At 43.1% G+C, this 15,515-nt stretch overlaps 1 protein-coding gene across 3 annotated transcripts in view; it reads left to right on the plus strand.

Annotated features, from left to right (window-relative positions):
• The first annotated feature begins 201 nt into the window (after window positions 1-201).
• SLC24A2 (solute carrier family 24 member 2) overlaps window positions 202-15,515 on the plus strand; it is an 83,372-nt gene continuing 68,058 nt past the window's right edge. For all 3 annotated transcript variants that reach the window (XM_081176496.1, XM_081176498.1, XM_081176497.1), the window contains exons 1-2: window positions 202-424; window positions 2,987-4,067. In XM_081176496.1, coding sequence (XP_081032622.1) covers window positions 3,135-4,067 — 933 coding nt within the window. In that variant the 5' untranslated portion in view covers window positions 202-424; window positions 2,987-3,134. The remainder of the gene's footprint in view (window positions 425-2,986; window positions 4,068-15,515) is intronic.

A 15,515-nucleotide genomic window follows, 5' to 3' on the forward strand; every position in this document is an offset into this window, starting at 1 on the left:
GCTGAGGAGGAAAAGCGCGCGAGGCGGGCGAGGGGCGGGGCTTGGACCGCGCCAGGCTCCTCCCCCCTGAGAGCGCGGGAAAAGGCGGAGGCGGAGAAGCCCCACCCCGAGGGGTGGGGATGAGAGGCTCCGCCCTCCTGGCTCGCCCAGTTCCCCCTGGGTGGGCGTGGCTGGGCGGTGGGCGTGGCTCCCCGGGAGGCACTCCTGGTCCTCTTCCCGGCAGTGGATGCTGCGCGTCTGGCGGTGCCGGTCGGTCTCTCCCGGAGCTGCTGCTGCTGCTGCCGCTGCCGCGGGTCTGCCTGGCCGGGTCCGAGGCGTCTGCCGCCGCCCGCTGAGCGCGCTGGAGAGGAGAAGGCTGATCTTTTGCCCCGGGGGACCGCGGAGGGGCTTCCCACTCATGCCCGGGGACGGAGGACGCAGGGTGGTAAGTTGCGCGGGGAGGGAGAGGGCGCCTAGGATGCTGGGTGGGGGGGTCGTGACCTCAATTGGGGTTTGCATTCATTGGGATTTAGGGTTTGCATTCATTGGGATTTGCATTCATTGGGATTTATAGCCTGCCCTAAGTGCCCCACCCCCACCCGGTTATTGGGTTGGCGCTGCCAGTTTCAGAGAATTCTGGAATTTGCAAAAATCGAAAGGTACCCCCGAAGGTCATCCACCCCAACCCCATGCAGTGCAGGAATAAGCAGCACGGGGATCAAACCCGCAACCCTTGGCGTCATTCGCACCCCTCATTCTCACCAGCTGAGTTATCCAGGCAAAGAGAATCCCAGCTTGCAGTTTTGCTGCTTTCCTTATCCTGCTGGATTTCTTCGGTGGCTCGGTTATGAATGACCCGCCTTGTCTAAGGACCTCTTCCTAGAAGGATCCTGGAATCGTAGGGTTGCAGAGCTGGAAGGGACCCCTGAGGGTTATCCAGTCCAACCCCCTGCAATACAGGAATAGGCAGCTGTCCCATACGGGGATTGAAAACCTCGGTGTTATCAGCACCCCACTTGTTCTAACCAACTGAGCCATTAATTCGTTTTGCATGGAGTTGAAGCCCTGCCAGATTCCCAGAGGAAGGGTCGTTAGCCCTCAACAGAGAACAAGCAGCTTCTTAAAATGGGGCATCTGTTTCGATTTGCTTGGCCCCAGCACAGAACTGTGGCGAAGTCCTATTCAAGTCTACTCAGCAGTAAACCCCATGGAGTTCAAATAGGATTTGCCCCCAGGCAGGGGTGCCAATTTCAAGCAAATATGGGGAGTGGAGTGGGGCTACCCCCTCCACATAATCGCTAACAAGACATGCCACACACACACAACATTTGAATGGCAATGCTAATCTGCTTGGGGGGCATGGCCCCCCAAATCAATAAAATCAGTAAAAAAAAAAAACTGATATTCTGCCCTTCCAACATAAATCCTGGCATACCCATGGGTAGTCCCCTCCAATATTTTATTGGGGTGCCAAAGGGACTTCAGCCCCTAGGAGTTGACTTCTTTGCTCCCAGGTAAGTGTGCCTAGGTTTTTGCAGTCTTCCTTAAGGGGTTTTCCTTTGCCGTGGCTGATTTACTCCAGTCATCCTGAGCATTTCAGCAGAAGAGCTGTTTTGTTTCAGAGAATGAGATGGATACAGTTAAATCCCTCTCTCTGGGAAAAAAAAAATTAAAGGGACATCCATGCAGTAGGGAAGGTTTCGTTGCTGTTTTTCGGTCGGACTGGGTTTCTGATTTGGAGAGAAGCAAATATTTCAACTGCACCGTGATACGCCCTGCGGATGGTAACTTTCCAAAAAAAAAAAAAAAAGGAGAAGAAAGCCTGAGTCTGTACGGTAATAGGATCAGTTTGCCAGGAAAAGTGCACAGCGGAGTCTGAGGGATGAGCAGAGGTCGGAGGAGGAGAGGCTTAGAGAGTAATTAATTCCTCGGCCATAAGTATGCCATGACTGCTTACAAAAAGGAGGGTCAGGGAGGAAAGGACAGTTGAATCCATTGTACATGTTTTGCCTTTATGGCGGTGGGTACCAAGGCAGTGAGAAGGTTTTTACAGCTTCTCTTTTTATGATAACACACTTTAAGCTCTTGCAGTGTCTTCTTCCAGTGCGTCTTATATTGCTCCGAGTTTACAGTGGCTCTGAGTTTGCTATTAGTGAGTGCATCGCATTGGATAGTATTTGAGTATTCTTCTAACTATGCTTCCAAAGGACTGCCAGGGTGTTTTCACTTTTCAACGCTGCAAATTTCATATTGCAATATCGGATATTTAATGCCTTTAATGTCCTTAAGAAACAAGTTTGCAGCTAGGTCCACAGAGCTGTGGATCCATATGAAGCGGCTGGATTTCAGCCAGTCTAATTCAGTTGACTTTGGTGGGTATTAATTGTTTAAAGTGGCTTAAATCCTAAAGCTCCAGTCCAAAGGGATTGTGAATTGGGACTGGTTTTTGGAGTGCTCCGCGGTGTCACCCAGATCACCGTCCTGCACACTTTCCTGACAATAAGATTGACGCTTGTTGCGTTTTCTTCTCACCAAACTGCAGTCACAGATTCTGCCTGCCCTCCCCCCCCCCGAAAAATGAATTTGCGCACTTCCCCTCAATCAGTGTATGCATGCACCTGTGTTAACTTGATGCTGACTAAAAGAATGAGGGATCAGGACAGGTACGCTCAGTGACTGATCCTGGGATCATGAACTTGGCAGGTTTGGCTTCAGCTATGAGAAATTAGTAAATGAGTGCTCAGATTCTTAAATGATGACTAGAGTGCAGTGATTCAAAATCAGAAAAAAATCCTCCCTGTTGACTGCGTACCCGGTGGCAGTCCCAGGTTTTCCATCACATAAAATGTTAAGCAGCACTTTTATGTGTTATTAGTCATTTTGGTTTAATGTAGCAGGAAATTTAACTCTCTCTTTTTTTATATAATGTACAGGGAAATGTCTTTTGACGCATCAGATGTTTGACCTTGTAACTAAACTGATGAAAACATTTCTCTCTCTTTTTAAGCACAACCAAGGAATGTGTTCCACATGAAGCATCAAGCGATCGGATTCTGAAAGGACACGTCAAAGCAACATTTACTTGAACAGTGAAAGAAGAATGACAGAACAATCTGTCTGACTTTAAATTCTTGGACCGCAGGAAAGAGCTCAGAATGGCTCCGTGCAAAAACATTGTTGTTAACTTTCTTGAGGAATTGTGTCTGCCAGAACCACTGCTTGGCTGTAAGAAACACCCAAACGTTAGGAAAAAGCTGAGACTGATACGAATAACAGGACTTTTCCTGGGTATTGTGGCCGTTAGCACGCTGTATCTTTCAATTAGTGCCTTTTTCCAGTCGCAACCTTATAGCACAGAGACAGCCAGCAATCTAGATAGCCATAAGTCAAAGCACATGCATCAAAGAACTCTATTGGACTTTAACGAACAGAATCAAACCGGCGCTCCAGATTCACCTATTTCTATGAAATATGAAGCTGGGCAGGATAACCATACGGAGGAGCACTCCAAGGGAGAGTATCCGGAAGATCTTTTTTCTCTTGAAGAAAGACGGAGGGGTGCCGTAATACTTCATATTTGTGGAATGGTTTACATGTTCATAGCCTTAGCCATTGTCTGCGATGAGTTCTTTGTTCCTTCATTGACAGTCATTACAGAAAAACTGGCGATTTCTGATGATGTGGCCGGGGCAACATTCATGGCTGCTGGTGGCTCAGCGCCAGAACTCTTCACTTCTCTAATAGGAGTTTTTATATCCCACAGCAATGTCGGCATTGGAACAATAGTTGGCTCTGCCGTGTTCAATATCCTCTTTGTGATTGGGATGTGTGCTTTATTTTCCAAGGAGATCCTGCACCTTACCTGGTGGCCCCTCTTTCGGGATGTGTCTTTTTACATCATGGACCTGATATTGCTGATCATCTTCTTTTTGGATAACTTCATCATGTGGTGGGAAAGTTTAACGCTGCTGCTTGCTTATTTCGTCTACGTGACGTTCATGAAGTTCAACGTGCAAGTGGAAGAACTGGTGAAAAGCCTGCTAAGCAAGAACAAAGTGGAAAAAGTATCGCCTGAAGTTGAAGCAAAGGTTAGTATCGTATGGAGAGACTAGTACCACTCGCTTTTAAAACCGTTCTGCGTTGTCCGTAACTTAGCTTGTGGTTTGCCGCTGTGTCTGTATCAGGGCTGGTTCACATTTCCTGGCAGCCTCTGTTTCCCTCCCCATCACCCACTGTTTTGATATTATTAGCCGTCTTTTCTTTCTGCATGTGGGACTGTTAGAATGTCCAACAGTCATGTATTAAATGGGATCCGTAATTCCTGAGCTGCAAATAAAAACCTCAAACCAGAAAGCAAAGCAAAAAATTCAAAGTATCAGCAGTAAATAGGCTTCCACAATAGGCATTCAGCTACTACTCAGGTCTAAAGCATATGGGAAGAATAACATGTCTCAAGGCAAGCAGAATACTAGACAGTGAATTCCATAGTCCGTGTGCTACTGCTGAAACGGCTCTGCTTTGTGGGCTGCTTCACCTTATACAGTGAAGGGTTTCAGACAAAGACCAAAGGGCCTAGTGGCTTTAGATGGAAGGAGGTAGGATTTATACATCTGGGTCCCAAACCAAAACCTTGTGCCTGTACTGTTGTGCTGTACTGTTGTGCTCGTGGATGATGCCAAATGCATGACCTATGGACCTATGACCTTCATGTCAGGACTGTGAATATGACTTCAGCAATTTGCGCAGTTCTGACAGCTGTGTTTTGAACTGTTGGGAGGGACACAGGTTGCGGCAACAGCTTACGTATATAGAGTTTGGAGGAACCGTTTCATTTCCGTACGTAGCATGATGTCATCAAACCTGCACACTCGAGAGATTGCTCAAGGGCTGCTACAAATGCGAAATAGTTCACAGTTTCAGCTGCAAATGCATTTCTGCAAGCACATAATACTGTGAGTTAAAGAGCTGATATACTCAATAATATATTTGCTCTCCTTCTACATACTGTGGCTAAATTCAAACATCACACCAAACATGCTTTGCACAGGTTGTGATTTAGGACCTAAAGGTTCCTTGGGTCATGCCAGCTCTGTTTTGCCGGTTTATTCCCATCTCCTTATAGACCTACCTGTGGGTGTGGTGCTGCAGCTATAAATAGGCTTTGCCAGTTCAGGTATCATGTCAAAGCAGCAGAAAGAAGAATTCACAACCATTCAAAAGTAAAAATACCAAAACAGATTAAAATTGGCCAACTGCCATCTGCAAATGGCCAAAGCAGAACCAGATATCTTCATTTAAAAGTGAGGTGTAAACTGTACTCTTCAGTGTAGTCTTTTTGGCAGCGGTTGAAACCATTTAGGCAAGCCTGTCCGCTACAGTCATCTGCCTCTGTAGTAAAATGTTGCGATGTGAAGTTCTGCATGTCTTGTTTTCCATTGGGATACTTTAAAGATACAGTTTGCATTACTTCAGAGTAAACACTCTGCATGAGGAGAAATGTAACTAAGCAGTCTTTGCCATATGAATTAAATGTTTATACGTGTCTGCATTCTTCCAGCTTTAAAAAAAGCTTTCCAAGATATATCTACCATAAGGTTTTATATGAGAAAGTTTGAAATGTCATATCTGATTAATATACAGTTGTTTGCATGATCATTCTAGGTGTGTAATAACATTCTGGATCTTCCTAACAGTTTTCAAACTCTTTTGGGGAATGCAGAGTTCATCGATGAGATGATCAGTTATGCTCAAAACAAGCTTTCAAAAATGGCGGATTGAAACCGCAATCACGCCATTTTATTCCAGAAAAACTACAATTTCCTGTGATCTGAATCATTAACATGGATTAGAATTTCCAATCTGTACATTAAAAAGGGACGGGCGTAGATGCAACAGAGTCCACTGGTAGAGAGACTGGGCATGGGCCATAGGAATGTGGGCTCCTTTATTCTTGTCTGTCTCCTTTCTGGTGCAAATTCTACACACACACCCTTCATATCCTTAACCATGGTTAATGCTAAACAGAGTTTACCCTTTACCACAATTGGAAGAAGGGTTGGCTGTGGTTAAGGCTTACATTGGCAGTGTCCTTAGCCATGGTTAAGGATGGCTGGGGAAGGATGAAAGGAATTCATAATGGACTGATGGGAGTGGAGACAGGGACTGCCCATGCCCACCCCCTATTCCTTACCCATAAATGATGAGTCATGTTACATCTTCCCTGGCTCAGAGTGGGCCAGTTTATACAGTCTCACTATAATTCTGTGAGCAAAGTACATACGGTAAGAGGTTTACTAATCTGTACGAAACGATCATGAGTCGGATATTGATGTTGGCATCTGTCCTTCTTGAGGGACCATGGAGTGTGCCTCTGGGGGTGAGGTCAAACCGCAGTACTGAATTGACCTCCCTGGGCGTTGAACATGGAGGTCCTGGGCTGCCCCTGCGACAAGACACCGCCCCCTCCTCAGCCTTGCTGTGGGTCCAAAGGAAAGTAAGCAATACATTTGGCACCAGCTTGGCTGCAGGAGATGCCAGGAGGAGGCGTACAAGGCGCCATCCGACCATCTTAGGGACTCCACTCTGGATATGTGTAAGGTTTACTCCTTCTCCCAAAGATGTCCCCCAGGCAGCAGAAGTTTAGGGTCAGAGTTTTCTGAGTTTTCCTTCTGGATGGACTACCTTCCCAGGCTAACGAGCCCCCAATAACTATAGTGGCGCACAATGCATCATGCTGCTACAATAGCATACTGATCCATTATTTTATGTTGACTATCATCTGCAGGCCCAAACCCGCCTAACAGTATTGAGTGCATTGATTGGCAACGTATTTTTGTCTTGGAGATGTCTGGGAAGCTTTTAGATTAGCGCTTAGACCGGCTTCCACCAATCAGGTGCCCTCCAGATCATCCGATGTCCAAATCATCTGCAGGATATCAGGTTGGCGAAAGTGGCACAAACATATCACACACACACACACACACACCCCGTTTAGCAGCCTTAATTACTGTTGTTTCTGAGCTATGTACAATGCCTCGTGTGTCCGCGGTGGCATTTCCTAACATGGCAGGATATTACGGCTCTGTTCCATGTAGGTTTTGTTTTACTTTGACATCATGCTCCTTTGCACATATCATAAGCATAGCTCCCTCCTTTCTTAAACATCTATCTAGATTTGCACTCAAACCCAGGAGGGAGGGAGCATATCGCTTTCAAAGAATTACAGTGTAAAGATTAGAGGTTTCACAAAATGGCCAAGCGTTGGTGTAGCATGACTCTTGTTTGTTACTTTTAGAAATGCATCTCAATGAGGGGCAGCAGGGTTTACAAACGGTTTGGCGAGGAGATGAGTGCGCCGTGACACATCATTTTACAACATTATCCAATCCAGGACACTTGTACAACCACATTCCATGCAGCAGTTGAAAAAGCAGTTGAGGTATTATCTAGGGATGGTGACTGTAACATTTTGTCAAATGCTGGAAAAATAGATTTGAGTGATAGAAGTGAAACCTTGAGAGGGTATTGGAGAGTAAGGTAAAGGGACCTCTGACCATTAGGTCCAGTCGTGACCGACTCTGGGGTTGCGGCACTCATCTTGCTTTATTGGCCGAGGGAGCCAGCGTACAGCATCCGGGTCATGTGGCCAGCATGACTAAGCCGCTTCTGGCGAACTGGAGCAGCACACGGAAATGCCATTTACCTTCCCGCCGGAGCGGTACCTATTTATCTACTTGCACTTTGACGTGCTTTTGAACTGCTAGGTTGGCAGGAGCAGGGACTGAGCAACGGGAGCTCATCCCGTCGCGGGGATTCGAACTGCCGACCTTCTGATCAGCAAGTCCTAGGCTCGGTGGTTTAACCCACAGTGCCGTGGAGAGTAGCACTTGGTAAATGCACATTTTTATGTGCTAAATGTGCAGGAAGATTTTTAATAGATGAGGTTATGCTCACACTGACTGGGGTCTGACTGAGGGCTGAGGGTATATCTGTTTATTAAAATATTCATGTGCATTACACATCTTGATGGATTTTCTTTGTTAGAACTGCTGGACAGTGCACTTGATTTTTTTGTGGCTCACTGTGGGCCAGATCACCCAATTAAGTCTATGGAGAAATTTCCGGATGGATAGTTTTGCTTCAGGCTGATATCTGTTCTAGTCAGGTGGGTCCTGAAACAAAAAGCTCAGTGTGCTTGTTCATGGTTTCTCTTTTCCACTGTGTTTTCCGTCCAGCTGGTTTTCTACCCCTGTCCCTTGACATCGGTCATCACTCTTGGCTACTAAACATGCTCAGCTCAGTGGGCTGCTACTTTGCTTTACTTCTGCAAACTTGGGATTCCTCCAAGCCTGCAGATACTTCTTCCCTGTGCACAGGTGGTGCCTTTTTTTTTTAGTTACACAAGGATCAACACTCAGCGAATTGAATTTGCTATTAGTGCACAGAAATGTTGCAGAGTGCAATGCTCCTCAGGATTCCAGACACTTCATTCTATTTGCACTTCCATTTCCCCATGTATTTTGCTTTCCCTCTCTGTTAGTCAGCATCCTGAGCATGCCAACTGGGCATAAGCCCTTAGTGGGCTTTTGGGTGGCATGGATTCCATGTTCCCCTTAGAGTGTTTTCCTCTGTAGATTTTTAAAAAAACTTTTGCAAATATTGGGGCTCCCACAAGGTTGCCGGTTCATCCGTCTTTTGTTCGGTTACGAACATTTTGGCTACTTATGGACCAACACTCCGAGAACTGAGAACACTGTTGGAATATAAAGGAAAGGGCATTTTGCTTCCTCCTTGTAGTATAGAATGTGGATATTCTGCATGCAACTCAGAAGTTCAATGAGTTCAGGATTTATTTATGTATAGTGTTACAGTATTTTTGTTACATCTAAACAAATGTTTTGAAAGTTTCAGAGTAGTTTATAGGATGGTTTCCTAAAGCACTCAACAAGATTGTTCTGGCATCTGTAGCTAGCATTAATGACTAATCCCGACGGCACATGGACTCTAGCTCCTGAAGCAACAGAGGTTAGAAGCATTGCAGAGGCGGTGTTCTTGGTTTTCATTGGGACAAGCTATCTCCTGTTGTTGCGCCTGTTATTGGCTGCAGAATTTGTCCTTGTTCTGTGCAAGGAAATAAATGACAAGCAGTATTGCTATATTCTAATGGAGAGTCAAATGCAATTCGTTTTCAGTGCAAAGTATTTTATTTCTTTCTCTCTTTCTACAGAATGTATAACAATCAAAGCATTCATCGTAGAATCAAAATAAATTTATACGGCAATGGTTGTTCTAGGTATTAATAAGATGCAAGACTAATTTGGCTGTTCCTGCTGTTTTTCTGTACCTCTCCTTTCAAATATGCAAAACGAGCTTTAGCTTTCTTAAGCTGGAAAGTGGTTAGTCAAGGAAACTGTTGTCTGTGGTATTTATCTCTAAGACTTTGTGTTGTAATCTGACAGCAGGTCAAGAGAGTTCTGAGAGACCTAAATAAAGAACCAAGAGCTAAAGAGTTATCCTAGCAACCAATCCCCAATCCCAAACAGTGAAATGTACACAGTCCCAGTTAAATGAAAAACATTTGAATTCAGACATTTCTACGGTGCTAGAGTATGTCATTTCAGTCTGTTGCAATAAACTAATGATGAAAGAGCCACCTTTGAAAAAGAAACTCTAGCATAAAAACAGAAAAGCTATTAGTGCATCACACAGTATTATGGATAGATCCATTTTTGTTTACATTTTTCCATTTGTGGGGGAAATTCCTGCCTATTATTTTAAAATGCAATCCTAGATATGTCTACTGTACTCAGAAATAAGTCCTATTGACTGCAGACGGACTTATTCCCTGGTAATTGTGCATATGATTGCAGCCTAACTCAAGTTTGACTCACTACCTCAATAATCTGCTGCATTCTATATATAAAACATATTTTATGTCTTTTGAAGCACTTTATTATTTCTGTGGACTCAGCGGGGTTTTTGCAACGTACTTTTTTCTCGCTCAAGCTCAACTCCTGTAAAAGGTGCCTTCCTCTTCTTTAGAAAACCTTAAAGAAGAGGAGGGAAACCGTTTTTGCACATATGGTGAACTGACCAGAGAAAAACAAAATTGGAAATTGATTGGTAAAATTCCAAGGGGTAGGCAAATAAGAGTAGCTTTAATATTGGAAGTCAAACATACCTTTCCAGGTGGCAATTGGTAGCTCTGCAATTAAGTTGCTGCCTAAAGGATTCTAATCTCTTCACCCGGTATTGTGTGCTTGACAACAAAAGAAGCCAAATGTGAGTGGCAGAACAACAACGTGTGCAAATTGGCACCATCTTTATGGCCAATATTTTCTTGTTGTAGTTATTTACAGAAGTCATTTCATAGAATCATAAAGTTGGAAGCGACCACGAGCAGTGCAGGGATGTTTGCAGCCGTTTGCCTTGGCAAGAACACAATTTCAGTATAATAAAGTCCCTTGTTTGCTCATCATGCCTTTGGGGTGGGGAAGTATTCAGATAGATTACTTTGGGTAACATGTTTTCAGTGGCAACGAGAACTGAGAAATACTGTATACACGTCATGGGAAAATGGTGACACTAATTACAATCTTAGTGAGAAACACTTAACAAGTGAATTATAAAGACGTCTTTAATCAACACATCATTTACTATTACAGCTGTTACCATTTGAGATGGAGAAGAGGCGTTGCTGTTTGATGAACAATGGTTGAGGTTAAAAAACTTAGTAAGTCATAAGACACCTGAATTTTCATGTTAGACATATACAAGCTACTACAAAAGAGAGCCTGGGTAAGTGGCTAGAGCAGGCATCCCCAAACTTGGCCCTCCAGATGTTGTGGGACTACAACTCCCATCATCCCTGACCACTGGTCTTGTTAACTAGGGATGGTGGGAGTTGTAGTCCCAAAACATCTGGCGGGCTGAGTTTGGGGGTGCCTGGGTTAGAGTGTTGGGTTAGGACCTGAGAAACCAGATTGCCGCTCACCCATGAAACTCACTGGGTGACCCTGAGCCAGTAACTCACTCACAGCCTAAGCTACATCACAGGGTTGTTGTGAGGATAAAATGGGGAGGAGAACTATTTACACAACCTTGAACTCCTTAGCTTAGAGGAAAGGTGGGATATAAATTATACAAGCCAGAGATTTCTTGTATATTTTTTGTATATATAGTTTTTGACATGGCACTCTTTCTATGGATAGAAAACCAGGAATTTTAATAGTCCAGATAAATGATCTCGCTTCTTAAATTTTGCAAAACTTTTAAGGGAAACATTGTAGTAGTTCCAAATACAGTACATTATTAGAATGCTATTGTAGGCTGGGCTGGATGAATCCCAAGCCAGAATTAAGATTGCCAGAAGAAATATCAACAACCACAGATATGCAGATAACACAAGCTTGATGGCAGAAAGTGAGGAGGAATTAAAGAACCTTTTAATGAGGGTGAAAGAGGAGAGCGCAAAATATGGTCTGAAGCTCAACATCAAAAAAACGAAGATCATGGCCACTGGTCCCATCACCTCCTGGCAAATAGAAGGGGAAGAAATAGAGGCAGTGAGAGATTTTACTTTCTTGGGCTCCATGATCACTGCAGATGGTGACAGCAGCCATGAAATTAAAAGACGCCTGCTTCTTGGGAGAAAAGCAATGACAAACCTATACAGCATCTTAAAAAGCAGAGACATCACCTTGCCGACAAAGGTCCGTATAGTTCAAGCTATGGTTTTCCCAGTAGTGATGTATGGAAGTGAGAGCTGATTGCCGAAGAATTGATGCTTTTGAATTATGGTGCTGGAGGAGACTCTTGAGAGTCCCATGGACTGCAAGAAGATCAAACCTCTCCATTCTGAAGGAAATCAGCCCTGAGTGCTCACTGGAAGGACAGATCCTGAAGCTGAGGCTCCAAGGCTTTGGCCACCTCATGAGAAGAGAAGACTCCCTGGAAAAGACCCTGATGCTGGGAAAGATGGAGGGCACAAGGAAAAGGGGACGACAGAGGACGAGATGGCTGGACAGTGTTCTCGAAGCTACTAACATGAGTTTGACCAAACTGCGGGAGGCAGTGGAAGACAGGAGTGCCTGGAGTGCTCTGGTCCATGGGGTCATGAAGAGATGGACACGACTAAACTACTAAACAACAACAATTGTATTGAAGCATTATTTTCTCCAGACTCGTACCCAGCTGTCTTCGACTTGCCAAAATATGCATCACTTTATAAGTTGGCAACACTTGGCTCACGCTGACTAGCAATCTTTCCCAGGAATAGTCAGAAGAAAAATTATGTATGGAGAGGCTTTATGATGGTGACTGTACCGTAACATTGTCTCCACAAGAAGGAGATAGTACGCATACATAGAGAGAAGCACGAGAGATAAATTGAGAGAGGTTCAAACGCTGTATGTTTTCTTTTACTTTTTGTTTTAAAAAAGTTTATTTACCTGACTTTAAAGTTCAGTGCTACGCTATCCTAAACCCATCTAAAAACAAACGTTTGTTTCTATAGGAGCACGTGAATGTTTGAGAACTACGTCAGTTACAGGATGGATACTATTTAAAGTAAATGCTTTGCATCTTGATTGTATAGATTTATATGTAAACGACATTCTGAACATATTGGGGTGCATAATTCTCCTTCAGTTATGGTTGTCTTTATCAAATGGGACTGAGCAATTGTCAGAAAGCCTTGGACATTTATACAAGAGGCTATATGGATAAGCAGAATGATACATGTATAAATATATATACATGTACATCTTTCATATGCTTTTCAATTAGAGCTGCAACATTTAATTGGTTAGGTTAATGGATTTACAGCACAATTGTTTGCACTTTTGCTCAGAAGTGAACACCACTGAATTCAATGGGATTTACTCTTGGGTACATGTGTATAGGACTGCAGCCTTACAAACCTGTTAATCAATGGGAAAGTTTCATCTGCTTACTGTTTTTAATACAAGTCTCTTACTTGAAAAACTGCTGTTGGTCGTACATAGGAGAGAAATACATCTTCTAAAATGCTGCCTACTCCATGAGGGCCTCACCTAAAAACCAAGGATGATTTTTTTGCTTCAGAAATACTCATAAGCACATTAAAGTGATCAGTGCAGCCTGTGTTCCTTTACCTGCTTATCTGATTTATTTTCGATTAGGCCTATATAAAAGGGTACTGTTGGATTGCAATATTATGCATGCATACGGCTGCACTGTAAACTTCATAGCATTAATTGATTGCCTGATCAATCCTATCCTTGTTAACTCAGAACTAAGATGTTTTAAGACTTTTATTCAGGACTAGATGGTGCATTTGTTTTATTATTAATAATAAATAATGATGATGATGATTATTATTATTATTATTATTATTATTTATACCCCGCCCATCTGGCTGGGCTTCCCCAGCCACTCTGCGCGGCTTCCAAAAAAATATTAAAATACTATAATACATCAAACATTAAAAGCTTCCCTAAACAGGGCTGCCTTCAGATGTCTTCTAAAAGTCTGGTAGTTGTTGTTCTCTTTGACATCTGGTGGGAGGGCATTCCACGGGGTGGGTGCCACTACTGAGAAGGCCCTCTGCCTGGTTCCCTGTAACTTGGCTTCTCGCAGTGAGGGAACCGCCAAAAGGCCCTCGGTCCGCCAGAAGGCCCTCGGTTTATTTATTTATTACTCACCCTTCACTGTAAGGTCCTAGGGCAGGTTACAGGCACACAGACAACTCGAAGTAGGAATTCAGTTGTGGGTAAAAGCTGTAGAAAGTTATGAACACGGTAGCTTTGGCTATATTACTTCATAGAGGTCCATAATATGTAGGTGGGACTGTCTGTCCATGCTCTTTGGCCATGCTAGGGTGTGGACAGGTCTGTATACCTGGCTCTAAACCTTCCCATTCCCAGCATCAAACATTCCTTTTCTCTCCCCTCCCTTAACAATTGAGCATGTCAATAGCTTCCTTGTAAGTAGGCTAGAATTTACCCAGCTTATTGTGACATCAGCTGCAGCTATAGCTAATATCCTTGTGCCATTTGTACTAAACAGTAATAACACATTTTTCAATTTCTTTGAGAGTGAAAGTGGTAAGCCTTTTTGTCCTAAGTATTTATTTTCAACACATTTTCCTATCGTTTAAAGGGGGGGGGGGAAATATATTCAGGTTGCCAGGCTGTACAATATTATCTGTTGGCAGGCACAATAGAAATAAAAAAAAGTTAAAATACAATTCGGTGCAGTTAATTATAAATGATTGTGCATATGTATAATTTCAGTTCAAAATGTTTTCTAAGTTAGTGATATTAAAAATTATAAAATACAACCCAGACGTGCTGCAAAGAGAGGAAGTATTTTTCTACAGCATAAATACCTATAAAGTCAATTCCCTTCTCTGAGATTTATAATTCTTTCTTGACATATTGCATTGTTGTTGCTGTTGTTAAATGTATTTACATCCCGCCTTTCTCCCAAACTGGGATTCAAGGTAGCTGTAAATACTTTCCTACCATTACAGTTAATTTTATTATACTTGGTTATCCCAGACTCTTGAACAAATCCACCTACATTTTCAAACATCTTTCCATTTTTCTGCATATAAAAATTTGTCCATTTTAAGGACTGTAACCCTTGAGTCCAATAAGTTGACTGTATTGATTATTTCATATAATTTAGCAAAGTATAATAATAAAAAGGATGGTCTAATGCAGTAGTGGGAAACCTGTTGCCCTTCATATATGGCTGGACTCCAAATCCCATCAACCCCTGCCTGCGTGGCCAGGGATTATGGGAGTTTTAGTTCTGCAACATCTGGAGGGCTGCAGGCTCCCCATGCCTGTTCCAAGGGTACTTTGCACCTGACTATTTCATTTCAATTTTATTCTTAGAAATGACCACATTTGCTATCTTTCCCAGTTTGTCTGCCTACATAAAGATGGATTCATAATGTGGGAGTCTGAGGTGGTACAGTCCTTGCTTTTGACAAAGAGGCAATGCAAGGCTGAAACAGTTCTCTCGTGGAAGTTAAAGAACCTCTGTGCCAAGGGCAGTGAAAGCGAGCAATCTTCATATGGAAACTCCATCCCCGTGTAAATGTTTTTAGAGGCATCGTCCGAAGACTAGTTAGTAGAGTGTGCTTAGGCATGAAACATCCCAGGTCAATATTTCCATTCAGTCATTGCGCTTGCTGTGTGACATTTGATGAATCACTTTCAGGCAGATATACTTTTCAGAGTTATTGGGAATTAAATTAGATGAGAACATTGAGAACTTAGACCGCAATCCTGTACTTACTTACGGTAGCTTGCTTAAAGCCCATTGAATTAAGATTTCTAAGCTGCACTTAAATTATCTGTAGGCTTGCAATTGTCTAATACTGAAAATTACAGCTGAAATTATCAACAATAATTGTTTTAAAGATGATTGAGTAAATGGATGCACCCTACCATTGATCTAATGTAATTTGCAAGGGCTACTTATTGTACTTAGCATAGTCTGTCTGTCTCTCTCTAATCTTCAGTATTTTAATTCCAATTCAATTA

This window comes from Podarcis bocagei (assembly GCF_964188305.1).
Source record: "Podarcis bocagei genome assembly, chromosome: 17".
NCBI lineage: Eukaryota > Metazoa > Chordata > Lepidosauria > Squamata > Lacertidae > Podarcis > Podarcis bocagei.